This window comes from Urocitellus parryii, chromosome 6, assembly GCF_045843805.1.
Source record: "Urocitellus parryii isolate mUroPar1 chromosome 6, mUroPar1.hap1, whole genome shotgun sequence".
NCBI lineage: Eukaryota > Metazoa > Chordata > Mammalia > Rodentia > Sciuridae > Urocitellus > Urocitellus parryii.
The window spans coordinates 5532502-5556520 of NC_135536.1; the positions used below are offsets into that span (position 1 = coordinate 5532502).

General features: G+C 54.2%; 1 protein-coding gene across 6 annotated transcripts in view; it reads right to left on the reverse strand.

Annotated features, from left to right (window-relative positions):
* Positions 1 to 1771: 1771 nt before the first annotated feature.
* The window catches only part of LOC144255366 (uncharacterized), a 32409-nt gene continuing 10161 nt past the window's right edge, over positions 1772 to 24019 (reverse strand). For all 6 annotated transcript variants that reach the window (XR_013343730.1, XR_013343727.1, XR_013343728.1 and 3 more), the window contains 2 exons: positions 15572 to 15654; positions 1772 to 2068 (listed from right to left, as the gene is read on the reverse strand). Coding sequence is in view for 2 of the 6 variants with exons in the window: in XM_077799889.1 (XP_077656015.1) it covers positions 1984 to 2068; positions 15572 to 15654 (168 nt within the window). In the remaining 4 variants the exon portion in view is untranslated. The remainder of the gene's footprint in view (positions 2069 to 15571; positions 15655 to 24019) is intronic.

The following is a 24019-nucleotide window of genomic DNA, read 5'->3' on the forward strand; positions in this document are numbered from 1 at the left end:
AAGAGGAGGAGAAGGGAAGAGGAGGAGGAGGAAAGGAGGGAAGAGGAGGAGGAGGAGAGAAAGGAGGGAAGAGGAGGAGGAGGGGAGGAGAGAAGAGGAGGAGGAGGAGAGAAAGGAGGGAAGAGGAGGAAGAGGGGAGGAGGAAAGAGGAGGAGGAGGAGGAGGGAAAAGAGGGAAGAGGAGGAGGAGGGAAAGGAGGGAAGAGGAGGAAGAGGGGAGGAGAGAAGAGGAGGAGGAAGAGGGAAAGGAGGGAAGAGGAGGAGAAGGGGAGGAGGGAAGAGGAGGAGGAGGGGAGGAGGAGGAGAGGAGGGAAGAGGAGGAGGAGGGGAGGAGGGAAGAGGAGGAGGAGGGGAGGAGGGAAGAGGAGGAGGAGGAGAGAAGGGAAGAGGAGGAGGAGAGAAAGGAGGGAAGAGAAGGAGGAGGGAGGAGGGAAGAGGAGGAGGAGGAGGGAAGACGAGGAAGAGGAGGGAAAGGAGGGAAGAGGAGGAGGAGGGGAGGAGGGAAGAGGAGGAGGAGAGAAGAGGAGGAGGAGGAGGGAAAGGAGGGAAGAGGGGAGGAGAGAAGAAGAGGAGGAGGAGGGAAAGGAGGGAAGAAGAGGAAGAGGGGAGGAGGGAAGAGGAGGAGGAGGAGGAGGGAAAAGAGGGAAGAGGAGGAGGAGGGAAAGGAGGGAAGAGGAGGAAGAGGGGAGGAGAGAAGAAGAGGAGGAAGAGGGAAAGGAGGGAAGAGGAGGAGAAGGGGAGGAGGGAAGAGGAGGAGGAGGGGAGGAGGGAAGAGGAGGAGGAGGAGGGGATTGAGAGAGGAGGAGGAAGGAGGAGGAGAGAGAAAGAAGACAAACAAAAGGAAGGGGAAGGAAGTAAAAGGGAAATAGAGGGAGATGGTAGAAGAAAGAGAAGAGGGAGAAGGGAAGAAAGGAGGAGGAATGAGGAAAAGGAGGAAGAGGAAGAGGCTGAAGGAAGAGGAGGGGGGAACGGGTGGGAGATGATGGTGGCAACAGTGGTAGCAGCAGTGTGGTGGCGGTGGTGGCAGTGGTATCGGTGCTGGTGGCAGTGGTGACCATGGTGGCAGCGATGTCGTTGGTGGCAGTAGTGGGCAGCCTCTGCCTCCTGACTGGGAAGGTGTCCGTGTCGTGTGCTCCAGCAAAGCCAGGCTCTACCTGGTCAGGTCCAGTGCCCCCTCCCCTGCTCCCTCTGCTCCCACTCAGCCCCAGCTACATGGGACTCAGGTGGAGGTGACAGGCTCACCTCCCCAAGCTCAGCCAACATGCCTGCTGGCTTGTCCGGGGTGAATGAGAGGCTCTTCCTCCGTGACCCACACAGAGCCCTGTGCAGGAGCCACTGTGTAGAATGAATATTGGCCCAGGATCCCATCAGGTTGGCCCTGGGGAACATAGAAGGAGGAAGAGGAGTCATGGCGATGGAGAAGAATCTTCTCCGGGGATCCAGGGACCTGAACAATGAGCCCTCTGGGCTCCAAAGTCAGACCCCTCCGCCTCCGGCTACGCAATCCGTTCTAGAAACCTGGCTTGCCAAGAGCGTGAGAAGAAGGGGGTCCTGACCAGGCTGAATCCTCTGCAAGCACCAAGCTCGGGACCTCCATGAGGCCAGCTTTGCTTCAGGGCCTCCTGTCGCATGTTCTGGGATCGGAGCTGGCTCCCTGCCCTCCCCCACCAGGCTGCAAAGGAAGCGCACAGACGGACTGCCCGACAGTCACCCCTGCTCATATCAGCAGAACATCCACCACCGCTTTTGTGAAGACAAGAAACATTTATTGAGCGCACGGGGGCGTGGCCAGCCCTGTGCTCCCCAACCACATCAGGCAGCGCCTCACAACAGCCCTGTGAGGTAGGTCCCAGCCCACTTCACACGTGGACACTGGAAGATCAGCAGTTCCCCCAAGTCTCAGGGTTCGTGGGGAGTGAGTGGGGGTCAAGCCCACGTGTGTGACCCCCAGGTCACTGCAGTCCATCAGTCACAGAGTGGGTCTCTACTCAAGGGGAGGCCCCGGTCCAGAGTCGTGGTGCGGCCTGTCCCGTGGGAAGGTGTGCAGGGCGTCCCCGCGGCTGTGGAGGCTGAGAGAGACGGGTGGAGATGAAGTCTACCTGCTCCCGGTCCCGCCGGCTGACAGAGTTCTCATGCAGACAGGCAGGCTCGGGGAGGCAGGAGAGGACCCCTGGCCACGTGGGGAGAAGGCCCCGCTTCTGGGCAGCCAGGGGGTAGGGGCAGCACCCAGACACCAGCTCCTGTGCTCTAACCCAGAATCGGGAGCTCTCAGCTTTCCTCAAAGCTGTGCCCGGTTCTGCTACCCAACACGTGACCTGCTCAGCTTCCCACAGTCCTCAGCCCTCCTGATCCTCCCACTTCTGCCTCCACCTCCCCCTCCTAACCTGTTGCATCTCAGTGTTTAAAGAAAAAACTCTTTCCCCCATCTCTGTCTCCCCAGAGCCGGCCAGGTGCTGCTCCCCGCCCCCCCGCTATGGCACCATGTGGACCAGCAGGGTTTCCCCACACCCACAGATGGCAGGGTGCTGTGGCCAGGTCCTCAGAGCCAGGCGCCCCAGGACGACAAGGCTGAAGGCACCTATGTGCCAGGTAACACAGCATTATTTCACAATTTCATTGAAGCCTACAATAACAGTGCCACATAGGTGTGACAATTTCCATGTTACAGATGAGCAAACACACTCAAAACCACATGGCTAGGGTGGCCTCAAACCTAGACCCTGGTTCTCCCGAGCCCAAGGATGGTGCACAACATGGTGCAGACCTGGTGCTCTTGGAGCTCACCGCCTTCCCCTGAGCAGGAACGGCCCTCCAGTGCCACTTCCACAGGTGGGCAAATCAGGCTCAGGACAGTCCAAGGAACCTGCCCAAGAGCACTCAGCTGGCAAATGAAACCCAAGGACCAGAGCCCAATGGACAAGACCCCAGGAGCCCCACCCAGGCACGTGCCCTGCACAGAGAAAAGAAATCAAGGTCTGGGGTCCAATCACTTCTACCCTCCCCACCTGGGATTGCTGACTGCCCAAACTTGGCATAGGTCTCACAAGACAAAGCTGACTGTCACCAGTGGTGGGGACAAAGACTTTTCAGGTGGAACAGCTTCCCTTCACCAGGGCAAAGGTTTCCGATGGGTCAGAGAGGATACAGGAATGGCCAAGTGGGCCCTACAACCTGGCACTCGGCAAGTGTCACGTCAGAATCACTCAGGCCACGACACCAACCAGGACATTTCAGCTCAGAGGAGATTTTATTCTGGATACGAATATTTCCAAAATCATATTTCCAACAGGAGAGACCTCAAGGTGCTACCAGCTCCCCAGGCTGAGGCCTCAAGCAGAGACCCTGAGGGCTTCTGCCGAGAAAACAGGCCTCTTCCTCTTAAACCAAGTCACGTGCCTCAGCCATTCGGCCCGCGCCACTCTTCACACACATTCAGACCTGCCCTCCTGTCAGTGAGCAACCATTAAGCACCTCTCAGCGCAGAAAGCAGGGCTGCAGGGTTGGAGATGCGGCCTCGGCGGGGTGGGGTGGGGTCACACACTTACCTATGACCTCTCTGAGCCCCTGAACTCCCACCTGCTCATCTCAAGGGGACAGGAGGTACCTGACAGTGTCCCACCCTGGGTCACAGACAGGCCTGGCCTGCAGGGAGCCCAAGCCTGTTGGAACAGACACCTAGACACAGACAAAGCTCCTGGGAAGAGGGACCTGACTACCTGTTCCTACTGGGGGACTCTTGGGAACACAGAGGCAAGGCCTCCGTCACCGAGGACAGGGGAGGACCGGGTGCAGACTCAGCCTCCCGGTGGGGGCACAGCGGGCACAGAGGGGCAACAGCGCGGAGGACAGACGTAACCACAGGAGCCGAGGCTTCTGCCAGAGGAGGCCAGGCTGACAAGACCAAGGGCCACGAAGGAGGCCAGGCTGACCACCAAGGCCAAGAAAGCCAGAGGCAAAAGGAGGGAGGGGGAGGGTCCTGTGAAGGGGGCCGGGGCGGGAATTCAACAGGGAGGCCGAGAGGCCCCCGGGGGCAGTGGCCCACTCTCTATGTCTAACCAGGCTTCCTGGAGGGCCATGGCCTCCGTACCCCTCCCATGTCACTGTGCCAGGGACAGGCACACCACGGGGACAGGGATGCGGGCACACTTGCTGGGGGTGGGCAGAGTGAGACAGAGAAACCGGGAGGCCACGTTCAGAGACATCAAAAGAGCTCTTCACACGAGGCTGTGGGGTCCTAGCTCAGACACCCAGCTGACCCTGGCTCTCGGTGTGCTCACCAATAAAATGGGCCCACGCCCCAGGGGCAGGAGGGAGAAGTGTGTGGAAGTCCTGAGCTTGGTGGCAGGCTAGGTAGGGTGCTAGAGACTGAATCCTTTACAGGAAAGGACTGTAGAAGGTTAGAAACACAGGCCTTTCCACTAAAGGACAAGATCTTTGGCCCCCCAGAGATGCCACCAAAGCTCCTCGTCCTCTCTAAAGTGCCCCCACTATCCCTCTCTAACCAGCTAAGCCAGGGGGCATACACAGGTGTTTGCAGAGGGGGCAGCGGAAGCAGAGTGGCCAGCCAGCCTGCACCTACAGCGGCAGCCCAGGAGAGAGAGCAGGAGAGGGAAGAGCCAGCACTCAATCCAACATTTACTCGGGCCCCTGTGGCTGAAATGCTGGTCGCCCGCCTGGCCCTCAACTGTTGGAAATACAGCCTAAGGCCCCGAGGCCGATGCTGACTTTTTATTCACCTACCACTCATAAAGGCATCTCTGGGCCTCTCGAGGCCACCCTCAGCCTGTGACCCTTCCTGATGAAAGCCAGCCTGTGCACAGTACGGTCTCAGAGCACCAGGCCCGTGGCCCTCACAACAACCCTGTGAGGTAGGCTTTCTCCTGACACACACCTTGGAGAAAAGGAGACCCAGGGTCAGAGGGGCAGAGCTGACAGAATCAATACTACACAGGGACTCAAGTGGCCCTGAGACCTGCCAGATTCCAACATCTGGGCTCCTTCTAACATAAAACACAGACTCCTTTCAGACAGCTAGCAGCTCAAGTTTCAGTACATGATAGCTGAAACAAGAATCCTGGCTTTCAAACAACGCACGGCGTACAAAAGTCGGCAAGATACAATGTAACAATTGTAAACAGGTTAATTAAGAGCAAAATACAGTAGAGGTTATAAACATCCGCCACCTGGGATCGGTTACAACTTCGTTAGCTGTCCATCCACTCAACAAGGGAAGGGGAGCCCTGCCACTGGCCAGGCTCTGCGTCAGGCACCCAGACTGCTGGCCTTTGAGCCCAAATGTTGCCAGAGGGGAAAGGCCCAGAGTGAAGGGCAAGAGGCTGCCCAGTGCCTGAGGCACCCTGGGAGGGGCTTTTGGAGAAGGACATAAGGAGGTGCTGACCACAGGCCAGACGCAGAGGCACAGCTCAAGCCACCAGAAAGCACAGCCAGACCCTTCCCACCCTTCACAGAGGTGGGCGTGAATGCACACCCCCGGGGAGCCAGAGGTACCACCCAGAGCCCCCAGCCCCTGGCCTGAGAGTTCCCGTCAAAATCACTCCTGTTTCATCTTAAAATGTCCTACAAATGTAGCACTGTACCCCCAATATGCCCTGCGTGGTTAAAATGATCATTTCCTACGAAGCTGCCAGAATGAGGCAGCCCCCTCCCCCCTCCTCTGGCATATCCCCGGGGGCACGCAAAACACCCTTCCAGAATCACAATCACAACTGCAGTTACACAGGTCCTCACAACAGCCCTGCGAGGTGGGTACCATGGTGCTCCACAAGACTCAGACTCTCACAGAAAGGTTAAACCACACAATTTGTCCAGCTCCGGGGTCCTGGCTTCCCATGCTACCGCTCGTCCCCAATGCCAGGAGTCATGCTCAGTCTTAGGTGTGGCCCCAAGCCTGGCGCTTCCCCCAGCTGGTGGGAGCAGAGGGCTCACTGGCTGGGAAGTGCACAGCACTGAGGGCTAAGTTCAGGATGTGATCGGGGCCTGTGCCTCGTATGCCCAGGGCTGCCAACAGACTGTTCTGCGTGGACCCCTGCCTGGAGCACGATCCCAGCCTCCTATAGGAGCATCACCTCCTGTCATTTTCTCTAAATGGAGGTGAGCATTAACTGATCTCAGAACGGGCAGGAATAGCTCTCAAAGGCCGATGCCAAAGACCAGAGCTTCTTAGTGCCTTAAACGCCTGCACCGGTGCCCACAGCAGGGCCTCAGCTCTCCCTCTGGCCCCTTAGGAGACAGACTCAGGGAACAGTTTGCTGATTACTAATCAGCCTAGTTTTGTAAGGAACAAAGCTGTAGAACCATCGACCTCCAGACAGAGCTCAGATCCAGAAGTCTGAGATGAATCAAGAGGTTGCCTGGTTTCGGACACACAGATATGGCACCTCCTCTCTCGAGACCTTGGGAGCCAACTCTAGTATAGCACTAGCTGGTTTTTGAAGATGTTCATTGAGTGTGAGTGCTGGATGGAGGGATGAAGTGATGACGGATGAGTTACAACCACTGCCATCTGGTGTAATAAGCCACAGGCTGGAGGCAAAGCTCATGGCAGGGACCATGCGCCAGGCAAGGAGAGGCCCGGGGTGGAGGGGACCATCTCCATTTGGGTCGGGAGGGCTCAGCCCCTGCGCCCCTCTAGACCCTGACCCTGGACCACAGTCGCAGTGTGTGATGCATGGAAAAGCACCATGGGAAGAGGCCATGGGAGTGACCGTGGAGGATGAGACCCAGCTGAGACGTGCTCAGAGCAGTGACCCCAAGGGGAAGGTACGAAGAAGGGTGTTGGCATCATGACCACAGCCCAGGGCACGACACGGCCCGCCCCACAGGGAAAGGCTTTGCTCTCAGGAAGGGGAAGGCCAAAGCACCAGCCGAGACACACAGGCCGAAGGCATGGAGGGGCAGTGGGTGGAGGTCATGGTGAGAGTGGCCCTGGCCTCCCAAGCTTTGATGCCAAGGTACACATGGGTGAGGGTTCAGACGCAAGCAGACAGCGCTGAGTGCTATAGTAGAGGGGCCGGTGGCAGTGGCTCTCTGCTGGGGACAGGGGGGTGGAGGAAAGCCCTCCTCAGGTCCTGTGCCCTCCCCAGGTGGCCGTGACCCTGGCTAACTTTGAGGTAAGAGGCCAGGGGACACCCAGAAGGGTGTAAGGCCCATGGCACTCCTCAGATTAGGGGATGGAACTGTATCTGGGGGGAATCGAAGAAGATTCTCCATCAGTTCTGACCTAGAACTCAGAACCCCCACGCCAGCAGCGAGGCCAACTGTGCAGGCCAGGACTCGGGGATATTGGCTGACACGTCACAGGACATGGGAACCCAGGTCTCTAAGGGGAAACAGAGGCCCCGCTGGAGGAACAACAGGGGAGGTTACTGGGCAGGTACAAAAGCCCACCCTGACTGTACAAGGTGCTGGGCATGTCACCTAGACCTCAGGGGAGTCAGAAAGGTACTACTGCCCACCCACAGGGCTCCAGAGGGTGAGACCAGAGTTGACAAGCCATGACGGGCACAGCACATTTAGGGAATGCAATTGTGTATGTCCCCACCCACCAGAGAAAGGTGTCCCTGTCCCCACCACCCATTTTTCAGGGGTAAGTAATTCCTAAAGTCAAACTGACCTGAGAGGCCAGCTTGGCCACCCCACATCATGATGGGAACTCCCTAAAACTACCCTGGGCCTTGCCTGGTAACTCCCTGGACACCTCCAGTGACAGAGAGGCTCCCTACACCCACAGGACACCCTTGACTGGTCTCTTCAGAAAGCCATGACCCAATGGACTTGGACAAACAGTTCACAGAAGAGAAGATACAGGTTGTTAATAAGCAGAGGTAGAAAACCGACATTAGTATTCAGAGCCAGTTAAAACGATGCCAAAGCACTTCTTAACAGAGAAAACCCAGCAGATACCTTTAGAAAATGCTAATACATTGCTAAACATTGTAACAAGCCGGAAGCCTTCTAAAAGTAATCAATATTCACACAAAAATCCCTAGGCTCTCATTCAAATAGCTCCACCATAGAAAACTCATTCGTTCATTCACTGATACACCCAAGCGCACATCCTCCATCCTCTCCTACCTGCCAATCACCCACTCGCTCACCCGAATTTCCACCACATTTCCACCCGCTCATCCAACATCTATTTAGAGTCTACCTGTCGGGCACTGGAGACACAAAGATCAATTCCACAAGCTCCTTGCCCTTAAGGGGCTCACAGTCTAGCAGGAGACGCTGACAGTTAATGAAGCAATGATAATTTCTGGGGGTGAGAAGGTGCTTCACAAGGATGAACAAAAAAAGTGGGTGTGCTCAGCTGTTAGTTGTGACATAATTTGCAAGATTAAAAAAAAAAGAGATGATTTATGCCTGACAAAAGCAGGGTGGATTTACAAATGACACTACAGCCACTCAAAGGGGTCCAATGCAGGGAGGTCATGAAGCCGATGAACAAAGAAAAGTGTGGATGGCAGAATAGGGAGGGGTACAGACAGGACACAGCGGGCGGGCGGAGAGTGTGTGGTGAACAGGGGCACTCAGGTGGGTTTAAAGGATGCATGCTCATAAAAAAATGTTCATTTAACAAAAAAGGGTGGCCATCAGACATGAATCTGAAGAGCAAAAAGAAAGCATGGCATGAGAGGGGACAGAGGGGTTGAGCCGTGGTTCCCTCCCTCGGGGTCACGCGCCATCCACAGCTGCACACTAGGAACATCAGTAACTCAGCGCACCTGTCCCAAGGAGGGACTGGGAGTCGCAGGGGGAGACCCAGGAGAGTAGCAGCCCCTGACGTCACCAGGGAAAGTTGTGGGTGGGGTACACGCAAATGTCAATCAGGACAAATTTTTCCCTGCTTTATAAAGTTGAAACCAGCCCTGATCAGGCAGGAGGCCCGGGATCCTGGCCCAGAGAGCACGTGCACATCACTCCACCTGGTTTCTGAGCCCTACCAACTTTGAAACTCAGGATTTAAAACTCGGGAGTCAAAGGTCCTATGGGCTCCCACCCACCCCTAGGGGTTAAGTATGTCCATGGTGGCTACTCAGAATGGCCCCTCGGGGCCCCTTGGACAGCCCAGATACAGTGGCCACACTTGTAATCCCAGTGACTCCAGGGGCTGAGGCAGAAGGATCACAAGTTCAAAGCCAGACTTAGCATCTTTATGAGGCCCTAAGCAACTTAAAATATAAAACAGGGCAGGGGGTGTGGCTCAATCCCTGGTACCACAAAAAAAAAAAGAGCCCCGTTTTTAACAATGTGAACAGCCAGCTCTCCCAGAGACCTGCCCCTGCTCTAGCCCCTGTCCTTCCCATCTCCTCCTGGTGCACAGCTGTGGCCCCCCTCCTGCTTCCCTTCTGCACCCCAAACTTGCAGTCTTCTGAGCCTCCGCCGGCTTCTAAATACGTGAACGTGGGTTCACCCCAAAGACCCCCTGGTTTCTTCCTGTCCTGAGCCCCTCCCACCTGTTCCCCATCCCACAGTGACCCCTGGGCTCGTCTGGAGATCTTCAGAAACCCATTCAGCAGGTGTCCTGGAATGATAGGTGCACCTCCAGGTTCCGGCCAGTCGAGGTAGAGACCAGAGCCCCCAGATTCTGAAAGAGGAGGCCAGCAGACCCCTGCGGCCCTAGCCCCACGTCAGGGCCACGTGAGCTGCTCACGTGGCCCAGACACGTGGTGCTGGGGGCACAGAAGGTGGCTTCTGACACGTGAATTCCATGTCCTCCATGTTCTAAAGACCGTTGTCATCCATCAGGGCCTGTGCTAGGAGCTGAGAAGTCCCTCATCTTCCCCCCCCTCTTCTGAAGTCTTCACCCATCTACCAGCCTCAGGCTTTGCCCGTGCCCCACTCCACCCCCTCGCTCAGACCTCCAGCCACTGGACTACGCCGGGCCCTTTCCCACCGCTCTACAAACCCTCTGGAGCCCACCTGCCACCAACCATGTGGCTCCTCCCCGCTCCCCTGGTGTACACGTGCTCCCGGGGTCGAGCTAAGGTGACCTCTGCTTGCTCTGGGCACTTGGTAAGAAGGGAAAAAGAATGTTTCTGATGACCCAAATATGAACTGGCGAGTCAAGGGGATCTGGGTCCTTCTTTCTACAGACAAATCCAGGCACATCCCGTGAGTGCACAGATCTTGTCCACTACAGAGAAAGGGGACTCCCGGGAGGGGGAGGGGGGGGACGTCAGGATAGTCGATTCTCCAGGTGTCCCCCGCAGCCCCGGGCAAGAGCCTGAGAAGGCAGTTTCCACACAGAGAGCAAAGACACTTTCCACCAGAGTACAGAGTACAAGATAAGTCGCCAAGAAGAAAGGTCTTGAAACAGGCTCCGGGAGTGCCACGTCGGGGCCCAGGACCCAGGACCTGCTGGCACACTGCAGAGTCGCAAGAACAAAGTCCTGGTGCTTCTCCCAGGGCTCCTGGTTCCCTGGGCTACTGGGCCACCCTCCTCAGATGTGCCTGGACACTCCCTGGGCTTCTCCTATGTGAGCCCCTGGTGGTGGCCAGCAGTCACAACCAGGACAGCCCACGCTGGACAGGGCCCAAGCTCCACCCAGGGCCTCCCGCTCCCTACCTCTGCTGCCCCCTGGTGGGCAAAGCCTCCCCCACCGGGAGCTCACAGGTGACCCCTGCCCAGGGAGGGGCCAAGACGCCCCCTGGGCTTAACACCCATTGTTCTTGCAACTTTCTGCAGGGCCCAGGGCCTGAGCCCTTCCTGCCTACCCAGGGTGGCAAACGGAACAGTGGGCAGAGACAAGCATGGACCCCCATCTTCAGCCCATGCGGGGGAGCTGAGGCCATGGCAAGACCACTCGAGGAAACCGAGGACAAGATGAGGAAGCGAAATGGCCCACACAACCGACACATGGCACCACACGCCAGGCCAGGTCCTCCTGAGCCAAGTCCTCCAGCCAGGAAACCACAGGTGATCAACCCAGGACACCGCAACTGCCATCCCATTCACCTGGCCAGGCCACAGGACTAGTGGGCACAAGAACTGGGGGGTCTCCGCTGCCCTCTCTCCTTCTGCACACCTGTCTTCCCCCATCACTCACTCTGCCTTGGCTCGGAGCCCAGTTCTTTGTTCATGGCGTCCACGGGGCAGCGTTAAACTCAGCAGAACCCCGGGTCATGGAGGCCTCTCTTCACAAGCCCATTTGTTCATTCATACGTTATTTTTGTTCCTCACTTTTAATTCCTCTTTCTCCCTTTCTTTCTCTCTTCCTTGGAGTTTCTCGTTTTTTATAAACTCAGTGTACAGAATCGGACCAATCAAGACCCACCTATGACGCCCTCATCCTTGATCCACGAAGCTCCATTTCTCAATTTTCGTGCATTCCCTCGCTTTCTATTTATGCATCCATTTGTCCTTCCTGACTCGTGGGGAAACGCTTTTACCTATTAAGTCTCCTGTGAACATTAACTGCATCAGCCACGACCTGATGTGCGGAAGCAGCAGCTCTCCGGCCCTGGTATTCACTTGCATTTGCGATCTTTCTCCCCCGCATTTAGTCACCTTTTCCATTTAAGTATTTATCCTTTCACTGATGGGCCTCAACTGCAGACATTTTATTACCGTGGTGGAAGGTGCAGCCTGGCCCTTTATTTTTCGTGTGTTCTGTGAAGGTGTGATGTCTTTATCTATTTAAGGAGGATGCGTGTGAACTCATAATCCCCTCTCACACACTCTCTCTTAATTACCCATTTGTCACTTTGGTTGCTTGTTTATTACCTTTTTTTTTTTTTTTGGTTTCTTTTTTTTTTTTTCTCTTCTCTCTTTCTCCCTCCCCCTGGGAACCGGGGTCTGGGTCTGAATTATCTCATCCATCTTAAGGATTAGCGACAACCTCATTACTAACCCTAACAGATCTCCCTCTTCCAGACACACCCATGTACTGGTGGCCTTTTCCTTTATCTGGCTCCACCTCGCCCTTCCTTCTCTCTTGCCTCTGTCATGCCTAGGGACCTCAGGTGCGCAAAGGAGATGAGCCAACTCCCCTGGGTCGCTCCTTCCGGGCTCTTCCCAACATTTCCATTTCTAATTCCGTCATTCATGTGTCCATTCATTCTCTCTGTTACTCTTTTATTTCAATATTTATTCTTTTATTGATGGACCTCAGGTGCACAGAATTGGATCAGCCACGTCCGAGGTTCCCAGGGCCTTCTCAACACGGGGCCACGTGGGGCTTTCTTTTGTTCGTAAATTCCTTGTACTGGTGATTTGGCCTAGGATTTATTTACCTATCTCAGGGGCCCGGTGGGGAAATGTGTCATAATTCTTGCTGCCTTCTCATTTCTTGTGCTGGCGAGGCTGCCTCTCATGTATTCATGTGCATTTGTTTATGCGATCGGTGGATTCATTGCCTGCATCCATCTTGTCACAATTTTCCACATCCCTCCTCTTTCTCCCTTTGGCATTCTTGTATCTGTGAGAGGCTCGTGTGCAGAGGGGATTAATCACGAGCACGGCCCCTCGTGTGTTTACCCCAGCCACTCCTCACTACGTTCTTTCTGATATTTGCTCTTTGACTGAGGAACCTCCGCTGTTACTCTTCTCTACGTTTAATAACATTTACTCATAATATTTAAGTACTTATCCAGCAAGGGCCTTCTCTTCTGTGTGTCTATTTTAATTCTTTTCCTACATCTTCCCCCTTTTTCTGGCTCTTTTTCTTGTGATCTGATGCTAACACCTGCATCGATTCCTTCTCGCAGCCTCTGGCTTGGACCATCTGGACCACAATTTGTTCGTCTGTGTGTGCGTCTGTGTGTGCGATGCTGGGGAGGGGACCCATTAGACCAGCTATCCTACCACTGAGCTACCCACCAGCCCAGGGCCACAATTTGTGATTAATGCTGATGACTCGCACTAAACAGACCCTCCTCTCAGAGACTTAATTGTTCCACTTATTATCTTTCCTACTTCTGTTTCCCCCCATTTCCCCTCATCTGATGGTTTCTATCCTTCTTTCCCCTTTGATTCTTTGGGACACCAGCACCCAGGATCGGATGACCCTAAGCTGCTCTACGAGAGCTGCCCATCGGTGAACGCAGATCTTTTTTTTCTCCTTCCTTCATTCGTGCATTCATGCATCTATTCACGAATTATTCTGCACTCCTTGATGACAGGTGCACGTAATTGGATACATAATATCTGCGGGCTCATAATGGGCCCACCTCCCTGGCCCCACCGAAGTCCTCCCCGACATATTTTCGCTTTGAACTGTCTCTTGGTCGGTGGGTCCTTGTCCGTCTCAGAAGCACTGATGTCAATTAACCAGTGTGCTCGGTCCCCGCAGCCTTTCATCCTGGCCTGGCTTTCTCTCCTGCCTCTGTGCCTCTATTTACTTGTTAATACGTTCTCTTTCTTCTTTGGCAGCTAATTTGTACGTAATTTGTACATGTCCTTCCATTTTTCTCTGTGCCTCTCCCCCCTCTTCCTTGCAGGCTCTCATTCTTCGACGTGAATCAGAGTAGGCAAGGAAGACGCAGGGCGGAGCGCTGCGTGGACGGCAGCGTGGACGGCAGGGTCAGGAGGACGCTGCACACACCCTCTGCGGCCCACGCAGCGCTGTCTCCTCTCTCCTTTCCTTCCTTCTCTTTAGGCTGCATTTAATCTTCTACTAGTGGAATGAGGCGCTCAGAGTTGGACTCCTAGCCAAGCCCCTCTCATGACCCACCCGTTTCTCCATTTCATAGCTATGACCTTTTGGCCCTTGTCTCTGTCCCTTCTCTCACTCCCATGGAGCTGGGGTGCTGGGTGGGGTGTGGGAACCAAATACAACACCACCCTCTCCAGGCCCCCATCCTGTTTATTTTTTAATTTGGCACTGGGAACTGAACCCAGGGGTGCCTAACCACTGAGCCACATCCCCAGACCTTTTTATTTTTAATTTGAGACACGGTCTCACTAAGTTCAAAGGCTGGCTTTGAACTTGTGATTCTCCTGCCTCGGCCTTCTGAGCGGCGGGGATTACAGGTGTGTGCCACTGCACATGGCCCTTTCTTTCAACACTCACTGACTGGTTCATTTAGATACTTAGTGTTTCACTGCGGCCCTGACACTTATTGTATTGAATCTCCATGACTCCAACATCACCTCCTTTTATATCTTTGTTGATTTGCCCATCCATGTTACTATACTTAACATTTGTGACATTTTTGTTCTTAGGGTTGTAGCTTATCCATATTTTCTTTTTTCTCCTTCCATCTAGCAGAGCTCATTTCCCAGCACTTGGTGACTCAAACCCCCTCAGACCCGTCTCACCTGTCACCTGGGGACACCCATTTCTACTGTTCCTGTTCACCTGTCCACATATCCATCACTTTTTTTCTTTCCTTCCTTTGTTTTGGCATTTGTGTATTTGCACAAATACTAGCTCGTGTTTGGCCCTCCCTACTTACAGATCCAATGTTGTATGGATCTATGTGTTGACCTTGGGGCAGCAGGTTGCATGGTCCGCGCACACTTCCCGGCTGGCCTGTCACTCCACACGTATTGTTGGTCCCCTCACTCCTTGCCCCTTCCATTCACTCATCCATCTAATCACTTGTTACACAGTGTGACAACATCCCAACAAGAAATCGAAAACACTCACTCCTCTTAGGACTTTCCTGCTTCCTCCACAGTCACAAACCCACAGTTCAGAGACACACATGAATGGCAGATGCACAGCAGAGACAGACAAATGCTAGTTTACTGTTAAGATTCTCCCAGGGCTCACATCCTAGACCTACTGGGGGCCGAGCCAAGGTTACAACCCCCATTCCCCAGACCCCCTTGGGAGGGCAGGCGCTTCCTGCTCTGCCCCTCTGGACCCCATGAATGGCCATCCCCATGAGAAACCTGTTTCAAGACCCCAGAATACATAGACACACACATGGTACATAGTCTCGCGCGCGGTGGGAAAACGACGGACACAGGGTTCACTTTTAAATAGGTGGCTTTGTCTGCAGCAATATACAAATATTTTGGCCTTTCAAGGCAAATACAAAAGAAACTCCCTATTACCATCGCTGAGTGTCTCAGTCTCAAACAATAAAGAACTTGAAGAGGTTTAGCCGGAAACTTTGAAGACAGAAAACCTGCCCATTATGTGTTCCAGACATTTCGAGGGGGTGAACGCAGGTCATTGGAGCTCGAAGCCCAATTGAGAGGCTGGTCCCTGGGCCTGCATTTTCTCCTTGGCCCTGTGAAGGGCCCCCAGCTCACAAGGGCACTTCCATCCTAGTCTGCCCTGCACCGTAAGAGCCAAAGGGAGACTCAGTGATGAAAGGGCCATTCATTTAGAGGAGTGAGAAAGGAGAAATTCTTTGGGGGTCCCACACTTGAAGCTGTCTATAGAATCTTTTTTTTTTTTTTTTTTTTTTTTGCTGTAGAAACAACACAAGGGGGCCGGGGGCTCTTGTCTGAAAACCCAAGCCCAGCTCGGCACCCGGCTTCACTCACTGGGAGCACCCCCTACCCCAGACGCCTGGCAGAGTGCTCTGGGCAGCAGCCCTCCCTCCCCTGAGGGCCACTTGGCCACAAGTGTGCTCATTATACTCTGGCAACTTACGATTCAGGGCTGGAAGGTGCTGGGGTGCTGTGTCCGGGGCGCTGGGGTCCTTTCCCACGCTGGATTTCAGGTGAGGGTCTCGGCTAGAAGGAGAAAGCACCCTGTCACGGACAAGACCCCGTGGAGCCAGAGGTGGCAGGAAGAGCGGCGGGTCAGTGGGGGACAGCGCGGGCCTGAAGTAGGGGCTCCCCAACCTCAACAAGCTCACTCTCCTGGGAGCCCACTCATCCCCCAGCTGTCTGCAGGGTGGACAGGCAGGTGCAGAGATGGGGAGCACGGCTCCCCACCCAAGAGCCCTTCGGTGGGTGCAGCCTAGGGCTCAGGGCTGCTCTGCAGAAACCAAAGGCCACCATGCAGTTGGGGACGAGCTGACACCCACAGGGCTGCTGAGGGTGCAGGGTTTTTAACAGGCACGTACTTCAAGGGATGAGGTGATTCCAGGGTGTCCAGGCAGACATCCCCGCTTGAACCACGGTGGACACACTAACAAGCCTCGAGGAACACCCTGACCAGGGCACCAAGTCTTAACTGCAAGTTTCTGCCTCAAACTTCAATTCTAAGAGTGAGATCAGCAATGGTGTCACATGCCATTATAAAACTGTCAGAATCCACCAATGTCCTATACAGAGCGAACCCCAAACACACAACTGAAGAATCATATATGGGGGGCTGGGGATGTGGCTCAAACAGTAACACGCTCACCTGACATGCACGGGGCACTGGGTTCGATCCTCAGCACTACATAAAATAAAGATGTTGTGTCCACTGAAAACTAAAAAATAAATATTAAAAAAAGTCTCTCTCTCTCTCTCTCTCTCTCTCTCTTTTTAAAAAAAAAGAATCATATATGGGGGCTGGGGCTGTAGCTCAGTGGCAGAGTGTTTGCCTGGTATGCGTGAGGCGCTGGGTATTATCCTCAGTACCACATAAAAATAAACAAATACAATAAAGGCATTCTGTCCATCTACAACTACAAAATAATAATAATAATAATAATAATAATACATGGGGAAAAAAAGAACCAAGGGCCGGGGATTGAGTTGACCTTGGTTGGTGGAGTACTTGCCTCACATGCAAAAGCCCTGGGTTCCATCCCCAGCACCATCACCAAAAACAAAGAAAAAAATAACATCTAGATACCCTCCCATCAATCACAGCAGACCTTTCGAGCGTACAAGATTTTAACAGGAGGGGAACTGGTCGGGGGACCCACATGGAAATTCTCTATATTTTCCTCTCAATTTTTCTAAATTAAAAATTGTTTAGGAAAAAGAAAGTCTCTTCATTAAAATTTAATCGTAAAAATGGTTCTAGGACTGGGTAAGGTGGTACACGCGCCTGTCACCTCAGCAACTCAGGAGGCTGAGGCGGGGGATGGCGAGGCCAAGCCAGCCTGGGCAACTTAACCAGCCCCTCGTATTTTTTTTTATTTTTTTATTTTTTTAGTTGTAGATGGACACAATATCTTTATTTATTTATTTTTACGTGGTGCTTCACGCATGCGAGACGAGCGCTCTAGCCCTGAGCTACAGTTCCAGCCCACGAGACCCTATCTTAAAATAAAAAATGAAAGTGCTGGGGGTGTAGCTCAGTGGTGGAGCACTTGCCTAACATGCACGAGGCTCTGGGTTCAATCCCCAGGACTGAAAAAAGAAGAAAAATGAAAGAAAGGGGGAAAAAAGACTAGAGTTTGGTAAAGGTAGATTGGTGAATGGCAGAAAGGGGGTTGAGACCATGGAAGGTGGGGGGCTGGGGACTGGGGCACAAAACACATCAGAAAACAGATCTGGGGACTATTTTCCTGGTGAGACACAGATAAAGGCTTGGGCCCAGTGCGGAGGTACCCAAAGCCACCTGGGAGACAGAAAAGCAATGGGTGGACATGGGGTGCTATGGGGAACCTGAGTGGTACCAGTCCATGACATCACAAAACCACAGGTCCCCCAGACCCCCTGGTGCAGGCTGCCAGAAGCCTGCCTCACTGACCCCCCAGGTACCCTAAAGAATGAAGAACTGCTCTCCAGCTACCTGTCTGTATCCTGACCTCAGTCACTGGGAACACCCTGCCACCACGTCCCGCCCCCCCCCCAAGCTGGGACATCCAAAACCCCATCAGCTCTTGCTTCCAAATCTTCCTACAACTCCTTCCCTGGCCTATGCTCCCAAACATGGCTTCCCATAGCGGGTGGATCGGATAACCCAGAGAAAGTCTTAAAAATGAGTGTTCGTCAAGCAGCGGAGACCCGAGGGACCCTGGCGGGCTCTGCTTATCTGGAAGCTCAGGACCACCTATCATGAGGTAGTCCAGACCTCCCCCTGGGCCCAAGCAGGGCGGGTGGCGGCCCATCATAACCCCAGTCCTCAGGTGACAGTGGACTCCAGACCCAGAACACACCGCAAGACCAAAGGCACTGCCACTTCCCACGGGAATAGACCCGGACCCTTGGTTCATTGCTTGTTTGGTTCTGTTTTGTTTTTTATAAAAGAAGGAAAATCAGAAGCAGCTCAAGGCATCTGGGTTTTTTCCCGTGTCTGTTCCAGAGACCCCCATGGACCCTCAGCGCTCCCGACTGTCCTTAATTAACTCTGCCTACAGACCCCAGGCTCCTCTGCTAGGACGCAGCCCAGGCAGAGTCGTGCCTTGGATTTAAAACTGCGTGTACCAGCTCCGGTCTGCTTGGCGTATTAATAATGTGGTGCTGGGCTGGGATCTTAACAGTCAGAAAAGCTGCAGAGATGAGTCACTGTCTGGAACCAAAGGAAAAACAAGGCCCCCTCACAGAGTCCAGAGGGACAAACGTCACGAGCATTCGATCGAAATGTTCGTGAGTGCGTGCACTGAGCTCGTGGCCAAAGCACCAGGGGACACTGGGCGCACCCCCCTGCCCCTGGCTCATCACGACTACAGCCCCCCTCTGCATCCTCAGCTGTAAAGTTACTCCTCTAGAGGCAAACAGGACCTAATTGATCTGGCGTGTCTTTGGTACAAATATCTTATGGATGTTTTGAGCAGAGAAAGACGTAAAAGGGTTATTTTTATTAAAATGTTGATTTTAAGAAAGAGAGCCTGTGGTGACACAAATAGCCAGCCCTGCTCCCACCGTGGACTTCCTACCTGTTGAGTAAATGCCACCCTTGTCTAACTTCCCCTGACAAATGTAAGCCCTTTGCAGAGCTAATTTCCTGTACCTTTGTGAGACTGGGGCCCTGGACATTATGGGGCCATTTATGAAAAAGGGAGCGGTAATTGGGACATCTTTTGAAATCGTGTCCCCTCTCTGTGCCGGGCCCCCATCAGCCCTCTAATTTTAGTTGGTCGGGTTACAGAGGATGTTTACATATGCCTCTTCCTGGAATTTCACCTCTTTGCTTCAGGAGTGGGCAATTAGAGAGAATTAGGGCCTATTTGGCGCATGTTTACCGTTAATGGATAGAGGCTGAGGCAGCCTTGGGAAATGCAGTCTGCCGGGCTAATTGAAGCTGGCAATTTTTTGATTCCTCATTTCAGCTCAGGTATTGTAGCAACCAAGGTCACAAAACAAAAGCTCCAGCCCACCATGGTAATGACCGGTGCAGGCCTGCCTGAAGGCCTGCAAGCGACTTATTACCATAGGCTGAAGCACAACGGAGAGCTGGAGGCCTCTGCAAAGCTGCCTGAGCCGGGCAGCCCCACGGGGGGAGGGGGGGTTGCCCATCCCCTTTCCAGAAGTTTCCAGGCTGATGGCTTTCTCAGAAAGTTCTCAGCTGAGTGGGGTTTTGACAAGGGTCTCCTGACCCAAAGGCACAAGGTGGGCAGTGGGGACACACTCTCCTGGGACCAAAGCCACTCTACAGCCCAAGAAAGGTGTCTAAGGCTGGCCAGCAGCCCATGTGTTTACCACGGTGCTCCTAACACGGGGGCCCTGCACATAGGGTCTGGGGAGCCCTGGGCCCTGCCTACACCCAGTCTCTGACCTACAGGGAGGTCTGTGTCCTCAAAAGGCTGGCAAAAAACTAGCTGGTGGCCATGAACCCTGACCACTGGTCAAGCAGGGGCCTGTGGCCAGCAGAAGGCCCCACACCAGGGTCTGCTAAGCTCATCATGTGAGGTCTCTGGCCCCCTCACCTCTGAAGTGGGGGGCAGTAAAACCAGAAGCCTCCCAGGTCCCTGTGACCCTAAAGACTCAGTGGACATGCACACAACCCACATCTAACCACCACGGAGTCCAGCAGAACTCCCAGGGCCCTCAGATGACCACAGTCCTGTATCCCTCCACTTTCCAGATGGGAAAATTGAGGCCCAGTGGGCGGAGACAGGGCCTAAGGTCACACCCATCATCAGGTCTGAGCACAGGTGGTACCCAGGTCTCTGGAAGGTGCCACTGCCTGACCCTGAGTCCCCCCATCTCTAACTCTCCTCAGACCACCTGACAAGTCCCAAACAGGGGAATGTGCCTTGCTAGGAGGCTGGTGGGGACCCAAACTGGACACCCAGGACCCTATGCTCCCTCCACTGGTGAAACAGGGTCTTGACTCTCCAGCACCAACATCCTGAGCTGCTTCTGACTTACAGATTATGGCTGTGGCTCCATTTTACAGATGGGGAAACTGAGACCCAGAAACCAGCAGTAACAAAGTAACACTGGCCACAGTGAGACCCAAGCCTTCTTCCTTTTACAGTGGAGATTTTGCTCCTGGTTGCGTGGAGTGGCCCAGACCCTCAGAGCTTGTGGGCACGGCTGTGACACACAGCTTCTCCCCAGCCCAGCAACGCCAGGGGCCACCCTGGCTCTGCCTCTGGTCCTCCCTAACCACACACCTGCACCGTGGACTTCAGAACCCCCAGCCCTAATTTCTGAACCTGCTGGGGTGACTGAAGGAAGGACCAGGAGGCGGAAGAGCCGCACAGCTGCGATCCCCGGTGGCCAGCACAGACATACAGTCAGCCTCTGGCCCCTCTGACTGTCCTCCTTCCCCAACTTTCCATTCCGGAGTTCTGTCTCCTCAGCCCCATTCTGTCTCTGTGGCTGTCTTTTGGGCTTCAGGCCCAGTTTGATCCAACTCTTGTTTACAGTTATAGCCATTGCAACTTTTCTTCCCCCAAAAACTTGCACAAATCCAACCCTAAAACCAGAAAGTGGCTGACGAAGCAGGTCAGCGTGCAGCGTGGGTCTGTCTGGTCCTTTGGACCTGACACACACACAGGGACAAGGGCCCCCCACACAGACACACACTGAATCTCGGGGAAGGGAACTGAGGTCTTCTTTTCATGGGAAGAAAGGGCACCTTCCGTGGCCAGCGTGCATTCACAGGACCTGGGAAAACTCTGTGGCACCCGCCTGATTATCCCCAGGTGGCTCCTCTCCACTGGGCGCCCCCATTCCTTTCTGCCTGCGCCTTTGTTTCCATCCCAGCGGCCCTGGGAGCTCCCAGGCTAAGAGTCTCCTCCTTAAGCCCCTGCCAAAGACCCTATTCACTGTGTAAAGAGAAGCCAAGCAAAAGGTGGAAGGAGCCCCCTCCCCGCCCGGCTGCGAGTTAAGAACTCCCAGACCATCTGCATTTTTTTCTTAAGCCCAAAGAAATTGGAGAGCAATTAAGAAAGTCATGACTATCCCTCAGCCACCGTCCTCTCCTTAATTAACTCCTCTCCCACACACAGCCCGCTCGAGCTGGGGGGCCCTGCCGGCCCTAGTCATCAGGCACCTGCCCTCCAAACCAGCCCGCCACAGTCACCAGGACCTGGGAGCTACAAAGACAAATGCAGACATGTCTGGAGACCTGGTTCTGAGAAGCCTGGGTAAAGGGAGGGCCCAGAGGCACTAGAAATTCCAGGACCCATGACCACCTCAGAGATGGGCCTCCTGGGTGCTGGGCCCCAGGGTGCCCAAGGAGATGCCAGCAGGGCAGGCCCCTCAATGGTTCCCTCACTCCCTGCCTCTGAGGTACCCCACACTGAGGGGAAGTGCCACCTCTGTGAACCCCAGACCCCGGGAACCCTGCTTCCCCCAGGTCCTGCCAACAACAGGCTGGGAACCGCCTCTCTGAACCACCTGGGCATCACAATGAATGCCCTTCCTACTGGAAGGTCCCTGGCTCTCTAACTGGGAGCCCCACACTTGAGATGGCCTCATCCAGAAAAATTCAACCCTTCCAGAATTTTCTATCTGCTCAAGCCAGGGATGAGGGACCAGATTCAACTTCCTTGTTCCTCCTTCGGGAGAGGGGACAGGGGGAACTCGTCCTTGGGTCTCATTGACAACCATTTAAATTCCAGTCTCCCAAAGAGAACGTGTTCCCAGTGCCCCCAAGTTTCCCAGTGCAGCTGCCCTTTAACCCTTTGCAATCTCAATTTATCTCCCTCCACACCCCCTTCTGTGCAAGTCTCTGCTCCTCTTTTCAAGGAAAAATTCATTAGCCAGCTCATTAAAGGATGGATAGATCTTCCCCCCCCCCTTCATTCTTTCTGGAAGTCAGATTGCTCATAAAAAACACATTTAAGTTACTTCATGTAAATGAATGAATAAGAAACACATGCATCCTGTTGCCCTTGAGTCTTGCCAGGTTTTGACATTATTTGGAGAAAAGTACTTGGAAATAGGTTTGGAAGTTGACTCACGCCCCAGGAGGCCTGAGGTTGGGGCCCTGAAAGCTCAGCAAGCAACTCGCAGGTGGGAGGATGAGGGGCTGAGTGGGGCCACTGTGTCCCTTAGCTAAACCCTGGCTTTCCTTTCCCATCCACCCAGAGGGCGGGTGGGAGAGGAGGGCCAGCTTCCAGACAAGACCCCCATCTATTCCCAGATAGCTGTGCCCACCAGGAAGAGCCTGCTAGAGGTGGACCCTAGGGGACTCTTTAGCACAATGACAAATGACCAGAGACACCATCACCCTCCCACCAGGGTGACAGGGTCCTCTGTGCCTCGCTGCCTAGATGGTCAGGTCCTCATTTCTACCCCCTTATTATGAGTGCTGGGCTCAGGGATTGGCCAATCCATCAAAAATGTTCATTTCCCTCAACCCTTAGCCTCCTGCAAGAGCAGGCTGAGTCTCTGCCAGGCTGACGGATCACATCAGTTTCAACTTCGTCAATTGAGAACCTGGTGTATTCTTAATTTATTGTTCACCTAATGACACACAAAACCCCCCCAAAATACATGTTTGCCTGGGACCTGACCTTCACAAGGACTTGGAATATAACTCAGTCCAAAGACTGAGACTATTCCAAACTCCTGGGAGGCAGGGGGCTGTCAGGGTGAGCCTGCAGAGGGGACTTTGGTCTTGCCTTCACTTTCCCTTCACCTTTTTCCGCTCAGTCCACCTTTCCAGAGTCCTGAGCCCTCTCTGAGGAAAGAGGCTCGAAGCCACGGGCATTTGGCTCAGCCCAGCTACGGGGACGCTTCATCTAAGCTCCGGATATGATCACCCCTCAGGAGCCCCGCATCCTGCCCTGTGCAAAGCTCTTCTCCCGGGCCTCCTCTCCACGTCACTGTGTTTGCAGGTGGCTCGGCAAATGCCAGCTGTGGAGTAAATGTCACAGGGCAGAGCCTTCCTGATGCCCTAGGCACACAGCTCCCGCCTCCCTGCAGCCTGCGGGCTCTCCGGAGAGCAAAAACAAGCAGACCATACATGGCCCCCGCTTCTGGTACCTGTGCCCCTCTGCCTGTGCGAACGGGTTTTATTTAAAAATAATATCCCCTTCCCATTTCAATTTCAGAGGAGAAGGGCAGGGTGCAGAGCAGGCGTCTCTGAATCCTCTGTTTGATGAAAGAACATTATGGAAGCTGCGTGCTCCAGCACAGCCTCCCTGGGAGGGGCAGGGCGCACACAGGCCGCCGCATCTCGGGGAACTGGAGTCAGTCAAGGGCCTGGCTGGGAATTCTGTTCACAGAGGCTCTGGCTGGGACATCAAGGGGGTGTCAGCTGGGACAAGGACAGTGCTGGGCCCACTTGAGGCTCAGGATGTGCCTTCACCCCTCCCCCATGGCAGCCGGAGCCCAAGCAGGGGAGCTCATGTGCCAGCAGGAGACCTCCCAGGTCACCCACCAGACTCCCATGCCCCCCAGGACAGCCCGATCCCGAGCTCTCGACGGCACTGGTGCATCTTGAATAAGTGAACCACAAAAACAAAGGACACACCCTCGAGTGGTTGCCACCTCTAATCCCAGCTTGCTCCTCCTCCACCATCGCCGATTTTATTTAAACAAACAAAAACATTCCCGACCCATTGCAATTTCAGGGGTGAGGACAGGGGGCCAAAGGAAGGACTCACTCAAAACCACCATTTGATTAAAGGACATTATCAAAGGCCCATGTGTGACACCAGCGTTCTCACAGGCAACGACGTTGCCATGGCTGGCCGCGAGAAATGTCTTCGAGCAGGAGCAGAAGGGCCCCTTCCATGTCCCTGAGCAGGCCCACAGGCTCCACCGGGCTGGGCCAGGGTGAAGGCTCCATGTCTCCTTGCAGGAAGGT